This window comes from Onychostruthus taczanowskii, unplaced genomic scaffold (assembly GCF_017590055.1).
Source record: "Onychostruthus taczanowskii isolate IOZ18803 unplaced genomic scaffold, ASM1759005v1 scaffold6, whole genome shotgun sequence".
Classification (NCBI taxonomy): Eukaryota; Metazoa; Chordata; class Aves; order Passeriformes; family Passeridae; genus Onychostruthus; species Onychostruthus taczanowskii.
Genome location: NW_024503679.1, coordinates 2,866,272 through 2,882,348, shown reverse-complemented (window position 1 = coordinate 2,882,348; position 16,077 = coordinate 2,866,272). Strand labels below are relative to the sequence as shown.

At 42.8% G+C, this 16,077-nt stretch overlaps 1 protein-coding gene across 3 annotated transcripts in view; it reads right to left on the bottom strand.

Annotated features, from left to right (window-relative positions):
* Positions 1 to 16,077, bottom strand: part of RORA (RAR related orphan receptor A) — a 354,043-nt gene that overhangs the window by 16,711 nt on the left and 321,255 nt on the right. For 2 of the 3 annotated variants that reach the window (XM_041418519.1, XM_041418520.1), the window contains 3 exons: positions 12,554 to 12,639; positions 4,488 to 4,629; positions 2,432 to 2,827 (listed from right to left, as the gene is read on the bottom strand). In XM_041418519.1, the coding sequence (XP_041274453.1) occupies positions 2,432 to 2,827; positions 4,488 to 4,629; positions 12,554 to 12,639 (624 nt within the window). The remainder of the gene's footprint in view (positions 1 to 2,431; positions 2,828 to 4,487; positions 4,630 to 12,553; positions 12,640 to 16,077) is intronic. The other variant, XM_041418521.1, reaches the window with a different exon arrangement.

Here is a 16,077-nt window from a genome sequence, read left to right as displayed (position 1 = left end):
GGACCCCTCGAGCGAGGGCACACAAGTGTCCGTGGACAAGGCCGTGCTGAACGCAGGACACTGTCAGGGACGGGACAGAACGGCACTGCCAGCCAGGCAGAGCTGCCAGGGCCAACACTTTCCAATATGGAAATACAGTTACCACTGTCTAGTGTTCTCTCGGGCAGGACTCTGGTTCCATGAAGCTGCCTGGCAGGGAAAAGTGTCTTTTTTTTCCTACTCTCATATAATTAAAAAAAAAAAATCAGGAAAATGCATCTAATTAGAAAATCCAGATTATTAAGTTAACATACTAAAAAATCCCTAAAACTAGGGGTTGTTTTCCTTCAGCTTTAGTCACCTAGTTAACTCTACATTATTTAAAATTTCCATACAATGTTTTAATTCCAAATAAAATTATTTTCTGCTGCTGTAATTGATTAAAAGATGCATAAGGCAGATTTAAATTTATTAATAAAACCTGGTTCCATAAATGTTCAGGAACACTTTCAAAAGCCTGAATAGAATTTAGATACCCAAGTTCCACTTTTAACTTCCTCTTTCCTACCCTGACCCTTGAGGTGGGCATATTTTCACATGTGACAAGTAAAGGCCTGGAGACTTGTCTCACACAATTCCGCTTTGTTTGGCCACTGAAAATGAAGGTTCAGACGAAAGAGGTGGTCACTACAACATGGAGGTATTCTGAGGGACTGCAGTGCTGGGTCTTCAGTGAAACTGGCTTTGTTTGGTAATGAGCAAACCCAACTCCTCACAAACTGCACTGCTGGACCAATTTCTGTCAACAGTTTGATTAAGATATTACCTGAAAAGTCATACAGATGAAGTAAAAGCACATGATGTGTGCTACCTGGCAATCAGTAAGGAAGAACACAATGTAATTTATACTTTGTCACCATAGCTTTTTTGATGTATTTCAGAGCAATTTATTTGGTTTTTTTTTAACAAGTGTGTAGTTAAAACACTTGTTCTCTGTAGTAGCAGCTGACAGCCTGATCCCTGTGCCCTTACAGGATGCAGGAGGTGAAATATTCCCATGTTATTCACAAACCTCCGCCTCACTTCACTGCATTTCAGTACACACCTAAATATTTTCATTGAACAGCCACACCTTCCTAAATTGAAACCTTCGTCTGGCAGACAAACATTCTTCAAACATTGTTCAGTAATGTTAATGCTGGGCACCCAAATCATGCTGTGCAGGGTTTAAATGAAGCACTATGTAAATAAAGGTAAGCAACAGGACAAACTTCATTAGGCCAGTATTCCAAACTCTACACTGGACCTATAAAGGAAAAACCCTCGATTTTTTTTTTTTTCAGTCGGTTTAATATAGATCTTTTTAATACTAAAAAGAGAGAAAATTAGCAGTCATTTCATTGAGTCAAGGCTGGCAGTGTGGCCTTTGTCCCGACATTTTCTTCTCCTTTTTACCTATCTGAAATTATTTGAACTGATGCCAGACACAATATTTTGGCGGTCAGGACAAATTACATTGTAGAGAGCAGCATTCTGCAACATAAGGATGTTAAAAAGCAAGCTTCTTGGGACTTCTCCTCTGCAAAACTTCTCAAAAGAACATAAAATAAATGACACAAAATTTTAATGTGAAATACCTGATTTTTTGAACTATTTTTAGGTTTTCATAATAAAATATTTAGAAAAAATGTTGCTTCAGCAAGTTTTAAGAATCAATTTTAAATGCCTGGCTGCTTACATAAGCAATGGAATCATGAAACCAGTTCTTTGATGTCCTGTTCCACTTTGTTTATAACCAGTTCACACAGCACACTCTAACCCCAGTCTCAGTTGTTGACAAGTCATACTTGTGGAATTCAGCCTTAGTGTAATCATTAAGGGAAAAGTTTAAAGTAAAATTAAGTGCTAAAAGTGCTAATTAATGTGGTTATTATAAGGCTCTTAGAGAAATTATCAAAACTTGCTACATTCAAAAATGTCCTTCAGTATCTGGGGCTAGATCCTCTTCAATAAGTGACAAGAACTCCCCTCAGATTAGCAGTGCTTTTCTCGGGTAAAGGGCAGATGAAAATCAGCCTCGTCCCTTTTTGTTAGGAGTAACAATATTGAGGTAATGAAAAAGGAGATAAATTGTTACAAAATAATCTGCAAATAAAGAAATGCCCTGTTTTCTCAACACTACAAATTAGCTTCTCATCAGTATTCCAAGAGTTCTATCGCAGGGACTGAAAGCAAAAGCAACACTGATCAACGGCAGTCTCCTGAGAGCTTTAGTGCAGAGTAAGGAGTTCCCTGAGATCAGGGTATTTACTGTGCACTTCACACAAGAATGCCCATCCATGCCCACAGCTCTACTGAAGCAGCATTCTCACTGTCACCTGGCTACATGCGCCACTTTAATCCAAAGGGTACTGTTAAGACAATTACAATGGAAGCTTTTCTCTCTCATTACCTAATTCTGCCATGGACACAGTTGGAGAGGTCTCCCCATTTGTAAAAGAACAATAAGGGAAGAAGCCCGATGCTGGTGTGTAGTCACATATTGGTTCTGGTTTGATTCCATTAATATCAAGACCCGACTGATCTGGAGAAGGCTGTATGTCTAAGTAGAAGCTGCTAACTGCAGAGTCTGCTTTGCTACCTTCAGGGGTATGCCCATCAATGTAATTACTGAGGTCGTCATGTAGCTCTGTTAACCCATTGGTGGTGATATTGTATGTTGGTGTGAGTGGTTCTGCCTCTCCTGGCTGCTGCTGGTGATCGCGCTGCTGCTGCTGCATTCGGTGTTTCTGCACCTCGGCGTACAGGCTGTCCCTCTGCTTTTTCGACATTCGACCAAACTTTACAGCTGAAATACAGACACACACAAGAGATTACATCTCTACACATCCGCCACCGCCTTGTGAGTCTTTCAACATTACACGGAAGGACACAGCACAAACCCCAAATCTGCAGGATGGACAGACCTAAAACCACTTCTCAGTTATAGGTACACAGCTGCAGCACCTGCTCTTTAAAAGACTGCCTTGACATGCCACTGAAATGGATCATTACAAGTCACTGGCTTAGCTTCATTCATTAACTTTCCACTCCTGTGCTGGGAAGATTTTCTCTTGTATGTTCGTTGAGGTTGACAGATGCATCTCTTCAGCATTCAAACCCTGCCCAGAAAAGCAGAAGCTGAACCAGAACACACTGGCCTGAGACAACCATCCAGTTCCAACCAGCTGTACATTCATGCTGCGGAATGAGGGCTGCTGTGAACCTGGAGTGTGGTGCCAACATGTGGGGTCTCTCTCAGTGTATCAACAGCAAGCTTTACTGAGGCTGGGACTAAAGCACGTGGGAAGAACCACCAAACCTGCCTTCAGTGCCCCTGTGACAGGCAAAAATGTCTAGTAGATGAGTAATTGTTAAACCTATGTGTGTATACAAGTGCATGTGTGTATCTCCACAGCATTACTATGACTTTGAGGAGCATTAGCTGTAAGCCAGCAGCAACTGGTTTGCAGCATTCAGGGAATTCCCAAGGATACAGCATGGGATTTCAAAAGCTTCATCCTTTAGAAAGGTGACGACTGCCTTCTGCTTTTCTACAGGAGAGCAAACATGTTGGAGGAACTAGTCATTACATGATCAACTGTTTCAGGTTTTTAGTCTTGTGGCCAATAAAAAAAAATAAAGACAATGTAATTCAAGAAGTAAATGCAATCTGGGAACAATCTCCTTGATCAGGCCTCATGTACCTAGAGTAATGTGTATGTATTTGTAGAACATGCAGCGCTGCTGTCACTGAGGCAGGGGAAAAGACTGAGTCAGATCTTCAAATGGGTAAGTGGTGGCAGCTCCGTTCCATCTGTGGGGGAGGCGTGCAAGTCTCAGCTGCAAAGCCAGTTCTGACTGAATTACATAAGCAACTGTTTGGCAGAGGCGGGCTTTCATCACTACTCAAGCTGCAATTTTGAGCTTAATATTTAACAGCACTGGAACATCTTTTCTTTAGAATTCTATCTTTGAAAAAACACTGCATTATTTTTTCTTTGCATTTTTCCATCATTCATTATACACATATTTGGCTTCAGTCGATACTGTGAAGCAGTTCTGATCTGTACCCATGCACCAGGCAATGCTACTTGCAACTACAGGAGGCCACTTAAGTTGGAATGAATATACAGAGGAAGTATTAACGTGAGACTAAAAAACTGCATCTTCAAGAAATGACCAGAGACAAAGCTCTTAACTGGGAACTAAAACAGGTAAGTAAGAAACAAGATAAAGCCAGTAACTTTGTACATGCCCTGATTTATATATATTTGAGTATATAGCAGCATCTAAAAACGTTTAGCATATAACACAGAAATATGAAGCAACATCTGAAACTCACTCGATGATCTCAGCTATCAGCCCAATGCACAGTGAGCACACAAATGCTATGTTTTTTGGTTGACCATCCATCACACCACACGTTGTGTCAGTATTTCAGCCAGGCCCGAGCTAGCAGCGCTTACCATCCCGAGACATCCCCACAGCAAGGCATTTCTGTAAGCGACAGTGCTGGCAGCGGTTCCGACTGGTCCGGTCGATCAGACAGTTCTTCTGCCGAGGACACGAGTACGTGGCATTGCTCTGCTGACTCCTCCTGAAAAAGCCCTGCCAGGCCATAGCAAAACACGAGTCAAGGAGCAAATAAAGACTCTGAAAGGTAGCCTACTTAGCAGAAAAGAAGTTCAAGTGCTCTGTAGTCAACTAAAGGAAATTAAAACTAAAGGTTTTGTTCGGTTTTTTCTCTCCTAGAAACAAACAAAAACCAGTAACTAGCAAGAAACAGTTCATTAAAAAAGCATTGTAACACATAAAAGAATTACAGTTTTTATTCACTGATTTTACAGATCCCATATTACATATGGTACACCAGCTCTTTCCAAATGAGATAAAACTAATTATAGACTTTGATTTCCTATCTTCCCTGGGTTGTCATAGTTCTCCAAAATAGGGAGGATTCAACAGCTACCACCCTGTTCTGCTCTCTGGAGTGACAGTGGCAGGCTCTGATGTTCAGCCAGTGTGTGTATGTGTTTAAAAATACACAGCACGACGCTGAACAGCTTCTCCTGCGAAGAACAATTTCTTAACATGTTTTTTGTAGACTCACAGAATCATTAAGATGGGAAAAGACCTCTAAGATCATCAAGCTCAAACATGATCCCAGCACCACGGTGTTCACCACTAAACCCTAAGTGCCACATCCACACACCTTTTTGAACACTTCCAGCAATAGTGATTCCACCCTTTCTGTGGACAGTCTAATCCAATGCCTGCCCATCCTTTCAGTGAAGATTTTTTTCCTAACATCCAATGGAAACCTGCCCTACCACAACATGAGGCTATCTTCTTTTGTCCTGTTGCTGGCTCCATGGGAGAAAAGCCTGACCCCACCTGGCTCCATCTTCCTATCAGGGAGTTGTAGAAAGCAAGAAGGTCACACCTGAGCCTCCTCTTCACCAGATTAAATAACCTCAGCACGTTCAGCTGTTCCTTATCAGACTTAAAACCAGTAACAGACTTGTGCTCCAGACCCTTCCCTGCTCTGCTGCCCCTCTCTGGACACACGCCAGCCCCTCAATGTCACTTGTCATGAGGGGCACCAAACCAGACACAGCACCTGAGGTGCCCAGGACAGAGGGATGGTCACTGCACTGGTGCTGCTGTCACCCATTGCTGCTATTGTGTGAGTTAGTTTGATGCTGACAGCCCAGGTTCTGTTCAACTCCGTGCAGGATTTAGATTCTTAAGGAGGGGAAGAGCTGGAACACATTTTATGTATGGTCTCTTTCCTGAGATAACCCCATCTCCAAAGAAAGCTGGAGCTGGAAGGTTACACACAGCTACAACTTTATTGTCTCCTCCAGAGAGGTGCATGTCATTAACCACTCTGCAGCTGTTTGCTTTGAAGTCCATTCCATCCTTTTGCCACAGAATGCCCAAACGTAAGCTGCTGTGTGTGTAATACCAACTTCACAAGGATTCTGCAAAGATGCAGTCATTCTAAAGAGGCATTTGAGAGCAGTGAGCACACTATTTTAGTTTTACGTTGCCACATAATGGATTAATTAACAGTGCTGCAAAGAAAATAGCTCCTTGGAAAGGCTGGGCACCTTTTAATTAAAGCTGGACTTTTACCAGTTTGTTATTTACTCCAAGGTTTCATGCTGGAGTCCCTCAGCACATGCACAGATACTTGGTGAAGCAAACAGAGGAAGGACTTCTGCATGACAAGTCTCAAGTAGTCAAGCAGCTCCTATCAAACTGCCAGCTGACAGAAACATGGCAAAACACCGAGACAAAGCCCCTGCTCAGTCTTACCAGGAAGGCACCAATCTTTGTTGATTACACTCCTTTTATTAAAGCTTTACTAGGGAAACATGGAATAGTTAAAAAAAAAAAAAAAAGGAAACTGAAGACGCTGTCTTTGATCCTGTTTTCCTGTACAGAATTTCTTACCCTTTTTTCTGCTTTTTGTTTCTAGATGACTGAACTTTCAACCGCTTTTTTCATGTTTGTCAATAGATAAATTGTCACTGAGACTGAAAGTATTGCACATATTGAGTTCCAATGAAAGCATTTCACCCTATAATAATAATTCAACCTGAAATACCATGGAAATGTCTACCATTCCAACATCACAACTGATCCCTCTAGAGAAACCAACTCTTGGTAAGTAGATAGATTCATTTCCAGTTCTGGGAGCACTGTCAGTGAAGTCTGTTACTCCAGTGCAAGCACAAGTGTGTTCACCACTGAACTCCAAGTCCAATGCCATTCACCACAAAGTCAGGATTAGGGATGGAGCTGACCAGTGGCTGGTCAAGGTTCTGCATCAGTCCCTCAAAATCTCAGTTCTCCAAACACTCCTCTAGTTACACAGAATGACATGCTCACACAAGAGCTGCATGAAACCCTCTGCCACCTCTGAGATTCTGCAAGTCAGCCTGAACAATATGTGAGACCAGCATGTCCCAATAACCTCGAGGATCCATATGTTTTCCTTTAGCTGAGATATATATGTACATACACACACACACACACACAGAGATTCTAAATTGCCACTTCGGCACATTTTATTAAGAATAACCTTGTCAAGCTGAGGATTATTTTTAGTATTATAATGGAGAAAATACTGGCCTTTTTCCTCTTCAGATTTTCCCTAGAGACACAGCTGCTCAATACATTTCAGTGTACAATATATCAGCTAAGTTACAGCTTGAAGCTAAATTTCCAGTAGAGCAGAAATGCCTGCACCCAGGCCTTTAAAAGCACTTGCACTTTACAAACCAGAGATACAGCAGAGTGCTTTTAAAAACAAACCCAAGAAAACATCAGGAGTAGGTAAAAGAAAGAAGAATCCTTGCCACAAACTTCAAAAGCTAATCAAAACTCTCTTCCAGAGCTCAGAAACACAGGTATCTGAGACTTGCAAGTGAATTGACAATGAAGGTCAAGTGAGGATTTTTTGTTCTACGGTGCTGTCATTTACTTGTGAGTTTTGTAAGCTTTTGGTGATGCTTGGGCTTTCACATCACTGTAAGACGTGGGGGAGCCCCTATTACAGGAGCCTTCTGTAAGCACCTACAGTTTCTTTCTAGGCTTTCCCCTCCTTTATTAAAAGGACAACACTCTATTCTGTTGTTCTGTCCCTCTCTTTTGCCCGAGGCATGGAGCTGGCTATAATTTTTCCACCAGGAAGGAGGAGGCGGATGCATCCTTGGTACACATATATACATTCAAGCCTTATGCAAGCCAGCCCAGGCCACATGCTTTTTATTGCATGCATGTTTACAACCATTACTTCATGTGACCTAATGGGCCAAGGCAGAGCCAGCCCTCCTGACCAAGCACAGAGACAAAGCCGGTGCTGCACCGAAGCAGCCGCGGTGTCGGAGCACTCTGGCCCATGGCACCCTTGGGCCAAGCCTCGGCCCCTCCTGACATCTGCACAAAGATCCAGCCCCAGCCACTGAGCTCTGCACATTCCCTTTTCCTGCAGATGGATCCACCTGGTGCCAGAGGAAGAGCAGCCCACGTAACAAGGCACATAACAAGCACGGCCCCTGCGTTTCAGAGCCTGTTTATACCAACACGGTCTATGGGTGCTCGTTCGCTGCCACGAAATCAGGTTTGGGGAAAAAAGAGCGCAGGAACTTTTCATCTGCAAGTCACTTGGAATAACAACTTGTTAAAAAAAGACTTTGAAATGTAAATAGCAGTTTTTGCAAAGTCTATTAATAATTTCAGCGAGTCCCCTGCTCAGCAGCTCAGCACTGGAGGCGCTGGTGTCTGGGCTGGCTCCTGAGCCAGTTGTGCTCCCCTCGTGTCCCAAATGGCACCGCACACGCTCCCTCTGCACCGCGCATGGGCTAAGACGCTGAGCTCATGTTTGGTCTTTTGACAAATTTTCATTTAATGAATTGATTCCTACAGTTCATTAACATACCCACTTCCACTTCTGTATACACATATGTCTTAATTAGCTGCTCATTGGCTGTTTAATTACAAGAAAACAGCTGACAGCTGCCTTGCTGCATCCTAATGGCAGACGTTTTGGAATGACTGTATGCGAGCTGTGACAACAAAGGCTTATTCATAATCCCATGATTTATGGCTAATACTTAAAGACTTCCACGTATCATTAAGTTTTGCAATATTCTGAGCAATTAACAATTAGTTGGGGGGGAGTAATTCTTTTAGTGTTTTCTAAAGCAAACCAACACAAATTTTCTTCAAAGAAACATCAGAAAAATACACTGTAATACAAAAGACAGGCAAACATTCAAATTGTATTTTTAACCCTTTTATGACCGCCAGTACATATTTTAGTTGTAAAGGGACGAGAGTGCTCTGACAATATTGTTTAATAAACTGTGTTAATCAAGTATTTGGTAACAAAGTCATAGTGTCACTGAAAACAGAGCAAAACCATTCAGTTCTACATCAGTAATAAAGATGGGTGAGCTTGTGTTTGTCAACAAATGAAAGCAAGATGGGCAGGGATAGCACACCAGCTATTGTTTCCTGAAATAAAGAATCCTGATGTTCTTTGCAGTTACAATGAACAAGATCATCTGAGGTCTTAAAAGACACAAGAGACAAAAGCCAGTACTGATAAACCTTCTGATAAGCATCTGAAATGCCCTGCACGAGGGGTTCTGTTAGACCAGCTACATGCAGTCAGGTAAAGAGAGGGATTGCTACTGCACTGGTGGGTCAGCTGGGCATGAAGCATTGACAGCAAAACCAAGTAACTGCATCTGCAAATTAAATTATACAGTTCAGTGTATGACCACGTGGAATTGAATTCAACTTTCAGCTAGGAGAAAAGAACATGGATGTGCACAAACCACTTTCCTTGCCCAGCACGGTCCTTCCTGCAGCATAAAAGGCTGTTAAGAAATGGTTGAGTGAAGTGCCTCACACAGGTACCAGTTTTGGCAGTAGTGCTCCTGCAGCTACCCTCACTTAAAAAAATTATTTTATTTGTAATAAGCCACAGAAGACCACCTAGATAAAGTGTAAAATACAGCCTGGCTAAAACCTCAAATTTTCAGTTAAGGGAGAGTTGATGAAGGGGTGTTAAACTTTACTTTTTTAAAGGCAGATTCAAATTGAGCTAAACAGGCTGATGGGTCAGAAGTACTCAATGCTTTTGCAAAAACACTGCCACTAACTTCATAAGAACAGCCAACAACATCAAAGCAAGGTAGGAAATGAAAACTTCACAAGAAACACTAAGGAGTTTTACTACAAATCTTGTCTAGTTATGTGAAATGCAATGTAACAACTCAACCTGGTCAGAACACTTTCACCTCCGTGAAATGCAGGGCTGCAAAGCAGCAGAAGAGCAACGGGATCAGCAAAAGTCAATCTGACAAGAGCTGGTCTGTGATTTCATCCGTGATACAGATTAGGTTTGGAATAAACTGCATTTCTGCTGTTTATCAGTATTTACAGAGAAACATTTAAGTCAACATTAGGATTAAGTAACATTAAAGTTCACACCAAACTGGAGTGAAACCAGTCCAAGCTGAAAACACCCCGCTTTGCTGTGGCTGTTGCTGCCTGTAGATCATTCCTGACAGGCTTGGCTTGAGGGCAGCAGCACAGCTGTTCCCTCTGACAGCCACAGCCCTGCTCCTGCCATCTGATGCACGTGGGTGGGTTTGTGGCACCTGTGCAGAGCCTCACTGACTTCTCTGGGACTGTGTGGAACACCGGCTGCAGGAGCCAAGCACAGGACTGGGAATGAGCTCTTTGTAGCCAGGTACTTTTTACAAAGGAAGCTTTAGCATAACATGAAGAGCAACATCAGCATGCTCAAACCTGCAGCAGGCACAGCCACAGAAAAGCTGGGAAAAGCAAGCCATACCAATCCACACCTGGCTGCTTTGGCAGGAGCCAAGCTATGCCAACCTTTTCACCAGCCAAAATAGTTCTGTTGGGTGAGACTTTGTTGACAGTACTGTGGAAGAGTGTAGCACAAGAATCCAGAGAATCCAGAATCCACAGCCACAGTAGGTCATTTTAAAAGCTGCCTAGGCCATGACCATGTAAACTCTTCCTGTGACTTGTGCCCACTAGCAGACCCCAGTCTGTCACCTGCATGTCATCTGGGCTCTGGCATTAAAGAAGACTGAACTTCTTTAGGAGTGAGCTTCTCAAAGGAAGATAACCTGGTTAACTAAGTTGATATTAATTGGCTTTAAAATTCTGTCCGAAATTGTATGGCTACAAAACTTCATTGTGCTTCTTCAAGAGAAGGAGAAAATGCCTCAGTCATTCACTGGGCCACTCTTACTTCTCGTCTTCTGCCTTCAAGGTTCAGAGGGGTTTCAGTGTGCTGAGCACCCCTGCCTGCTTGCCCTCCCTTCTGCCCTTCTCATCAGCTGACCCTTTGGGTGGAATTCTCAGCAGCAGAGGATTGCACAGAGCTCCAAGAGAACCTGACTTATACAGCACTTGAAGGAAAATCATTTGTGCTGAAACACAGTATGCTGCACACACATTTCTCACTAAGTGCGTGAAGACGAAGTAAGGAAAACACAGCTGGCAGCTTCCCTGTCCTTGGGCTCCTGCTCTGCAAGAAGCCCCGTGTGGGGAGGCCCAGCGGAGCACCAGCACCACGCTAACCCTGCTGTGTCCGCACTGAGGTCTGGATGTCATGGATCTCTGTGCCAGGTACTCTGGTTCCAGAGCATTTAAAGATTAAAGAGCTCTCAGACGCTGAACATAACCTGATCCTTGACAAGACAGTCAAACGCCAGAATCATCACAACAAATGTCTGCACTTCCCACAGCTGAGATCTGACAAAGACTGCTTAACAACATAAACCTGGAAAAAGTCACCACTTTGTTATCAAGGCATTTTTAGTGCATTTCTTGCATTTTCCATAGCAACAGCAGTCAGAAAGGGCAGAAGGTGCTGTTCCCATATCATTCCAAGATTCTTAATTTAGTTTTTTTCCTTCATTGTTACCAATACTTCCACAAGACTGAGAGGATGTGTTAATGAAAACACAAAAATCTTCCTGGGAAAAACACGAAAGAGAACTTTATAATGTGAGTGTGAATGCAAGGAAGTTCCTTTCTGAAGATGGGTTGTAGTATCAAGCAGGTCAGGAGAGTAGACTAAAAACGAACAAAATGATCAATTCTTCACACCTCAAGTACAGATTAAGAGGAGAAAGCCTATCAGTATGGGATTGCAACAGAGACCCATGAAGAGAGCAACAAGCCAGAGCATGCTGTGCACACTGTGTCACCCCAAGCCAGTGCTGTAGTTCTGCACTAGGGATCAAAAGGACTGATCAGCTTCACTCCTGCCTGCTGTTGGCACTGTCCAGTTTAATTTCTGGTTGTGACAGACACACTGAACAAAACAGAAATGCTTCTAGTGCAATCCTTGCTCACTTCATTTACCAAAGTTACAATTCCAGGAAAAACTTCAAAGCCTAAACCCTTCACAGCTGTGACTGCACTGTAAGGAACAGGCAGTGGTCTCAGCAAGACCTGAGCACCAGGAGCACGTGCTACTGTGAAACACCATCTCTCCTGCCAAACACAAGAGATTTGTAGCTGCAGCAGAGTGCAAAAGGAAACAGAGGGGAGAGTTCTCACCTATTTCAGCAGAGCTTCATAGCAATTTACAGAGCAAAACCAGACAGGGAGATTCAAGAAAGCCAGACTCATCCTCCCTCAGCTGAATGCACTGAACAGGCTCTTGGTGCTGTGCTTGAAGCAGATCCTCTCTCTGTACCTCTTCTGTTTATGCAGAGAGACAATGCACAGCACACCTAGCACAACTGTGTGATTTGGAGGATTGTCCTAAAATCTGCAGCAGAGTACCTGTGTGTGTTTGTCACAGCAACATCCTATTGAAAGTCCAAATAAAACCAGTACTTAGAATCCCCAACTATTTTATATTCAACTTAGGAGCAATGCTTGCTCTTTAAAAAAAGAAGGAAAATTATCACTATCAAAAGGCTAAATGCTTCTTTTCAGACTTAATATTTTAGAAGCTTACCTTGCAGCCTTCACATGTAATGACACCATAATGGATTCCTGATGATTTGTCTCCACAGATCTTGCATGGAATAATTTCAATTTGAGCTGCAACAGAAGCACGCAACCAGTTAATTACATTTTCTTTTAAACACCTTATAAAAGCATTCCCTGATCAGCATTTGTACAGTGAAAACTAATAACCTGCTAAACATTATACTGCATTAACTATTCATTGCTGAACTGCAAGGATCCCCTAGAGCTTTGGACTAAATTATGGCTGCTCGTTATATAATAGCTTTTGGGTTATTAAAATGGGTCATTTGAGAAGGTGTTTAAGAACCCACAAGAAGGCTAGAATCAGCATTTCAAAGCCAAAAAGAATAGGAGGGTTCACATTTTGGCCAAAGAGCTAAGATGACACTAGAAAGGTTTCTTCCAGCTGTATTCATGCAAGACCACAGCACATCATTTTAAAGCTTGCCCTGCCTAGAAGCAAATGCACCACCTTCACCACAGCCACCACCATCCACCCAGCTCACACGACTGGCCAACCCTAAAGAGAAGTTACAAGGTGAAGAGCAGCCCCATTTTGCATGAGCAGTCCAAAACTTACCTATCTGAATCAAAAGGGATTTATTGGTACCTATTTGTGTACAATCTACCACAGAACAAACAAGGCAGGAAAACACAGCAGCAGTTTACTGAAACCAGAGGAGTTGGCACAGTCTGGAAAATGTCATTCACTTACAAGGCATGAAAGCCCTGATGAATGTAATTTCATAGCTACAAACCCACCCAGTGAGTTCAGTTTGCTGTGTGACTCTCTAAACCAAGCACCTTCCCATGTGAATACACGGCCCAAGAAGGGACTCCTGCAGGCCCAGGGACACCTCTCCACTGCTCCTGGGTACGTGGCTGCAGTGCTTTCCCTGGCAAGTCTGGACAGGCTGTGCACAGGCAGTGCTGCCGTGATCAAACAGCAGCAGGGCACACATCACACGTGCTTGGGGGTGCTCACAGACACACACCACACACAGCTGGGTGACTGAAATCCCAGGAAAGCCCCTGCTCTGCCACAGAGGGTTAGGATGAAGCTGCATCAGTTTTCTGGAAAGGGCTTCGTTGGAACAGTACAAGTGCAACTCTTGCTGTGTCCGTAACTGTGACACATTAACAAGTGCTGTTCACCTCCTTGAGGAGCTCAAATCCATTCACAAGCTGCCCAACTGTTTAAGAGAGCTCCTCTTTCATCCAATTTACAGCTATCCAGTTTGTGACAACACACAAAATCACATCTAATACTGTTGTCTTACAATGCATTGGCTTGACTTCAGTTCTACTCTGATCTCAAAAGGTCACGTCCACGCTAAAAACATTGCATTCTGCATGCCACTGAATCCCTAACTGCCTGCTGATTACTAATCAAGAGCCATCTTGCAGTGCTGCTGTGTGCTCCATTCCACTGCAGCACGACACAGCTCAGGATCTGGCCCAAAGCAGAAGATAATTATAAAGCAGAAGCCTAGAGGACTTGCAGCACAGCACCGACTGTGCTAAAATATCCCTTCAAAATATTCTCCAGGTGACACCAAATGCAACAACGGGCAGCTGAGCAGCACCCAAATGGGACCTATTTGCTCCTGGGAGCCCAAGAGCAGCTAAAATACCCTGCTGGGGAAGGCTGCAGGGCTTTTGCCAGGCACTTGTGTAGCAGCAGCTTTCCCACAGAGCAGGACACCACTGGTATCTGCTCCCATCGTAAGGACCTTGGCATTCCTGACCTTCAAACCCCACCATCCCTGCAGCAACAAAATAACAGGCTGAAACCAAGAGGTCTGTTTAGGACACTTAAGGAAGGAAATGCTTCTTCCCCAAAAATGGCTTTAATTTCACTTTGCTTTCAGCTAACACATTAAACACAATGGAGCAGGAAGTGAACTAATAAAAGGGAAAAATAATGTGTGTGCTGTTTCATTAATGTGCTACATTAATTATTACTGGAGCCTCCTATGTTTATGAGCTTGTGGCAGAAAGGGTGGAATAACCCCCTCCCTTCACATCAACAAATTGGAGAACAGACTGAAATTCACAGAAACTCGGAGTTTGTATCATGTGCAGTTCAAATTCAGAGAGCAATCCTGTGGGCAAATTCCAGAATAGCTCTACCAAATCCCAGTTGTGCCTTTTCAACATATGATTATTTTTCTCCTGTGCTGCAGTGAATCAGCAGCCTTCTGCAGCTCCTTGGACAGGGTAGTGACAAGGCTTATCTCCACAGCTACATGGCAATGTATTTTTTACATTTCACTTTTATATACATAATTACTGCCTTATTTTGAATAGGTATGATATAATTGGATCTAGTTTATCTACAATCTCCAGCATGTTAGTTAAATCACCCATGAAGCCTGTCTATGCAATCCCTATTTCTTAAGCAACAGGACATTTGCAGAGTGTTTCTGAAGGAATGTAGCATGCCTTCAAAGTGATGGCCTAAAGCTAGGTTAGTAATAGTCTAAAAGGTGCCATAATTAGTCCCAAATGCATTTTCCAGGGTGCTTTACTGGTATAAGAGAATCTCCACAGATTCACAGGCTCCAGCTGTGCCAGCATTTGCCCAACATCATTTTTATGAGCTCTGGCACCAAATCAGGTATAGTTTTAGAATTCCCGATTTCCTCAAATTTACATCTTCAAGGTACTTACTTTCAATTAGGCACACAGCATTTAAAACTGCAACTTACTGCTGCACTCAGAGATGCAGGACAATGGGATGAATCTCAGAAGCACAGATCACTGGGGACTGCCACCACCAATTGTAGTACAAATTAATGCACAGAGAGATCAGATCAATTACTGCTCCACGTGGTGCCTGTGCAAATCAACTCATTGAAATGGAACCCCTGTCGCAGGTTCATACACTTCCCATACAGCATGAAAGGACTTAAGATACTTTAAACTTACTAAATGCAAATTGCCTGTGCCAAGATTATGCATTTTTTCTTACAAGGGTGAAAATATTTTCCCCACTTTTAACTTTGACATGCAAATATGTACTTGCTAAAACCTTGTTCTTATGCAAACAAGGCAGGTGGGAAATATTTTTACATGTCAAGAATATGTTCCGACTTGGTTTCTCACATTCCCAGAGTTACTTAAAGCTTCCTACTGTGCTCAAATTAATTGTACCTGTTCTCTGCTTACATTTATTTATATGGTATATTTTTCAAGATTACATAAAATACTCTAATTCATGCTTTAGACTAGAATTAGCCTAAATTACAGTTTACAATTTCTGTCTCCTGGGGTGGTGCTCAGGCTGATTCAGGCTGGTTCATGCATGAGCAAATTATTTCTTAAATATGAACTGCAGAAAAAAATAAACTCTTGTGGTTGCTTAGGAACTGCCAGAGATACCCAGGTGACAGATGTAGTTTGTACTCCCAGATTAAAGGCCTAAGACTCTTTCACACCCTGAAATAACAGTGCTCCACAATCCTACCAAGGCTGTCCTGTGCCAAAGGCAGCAAAGAGGAGGAATAA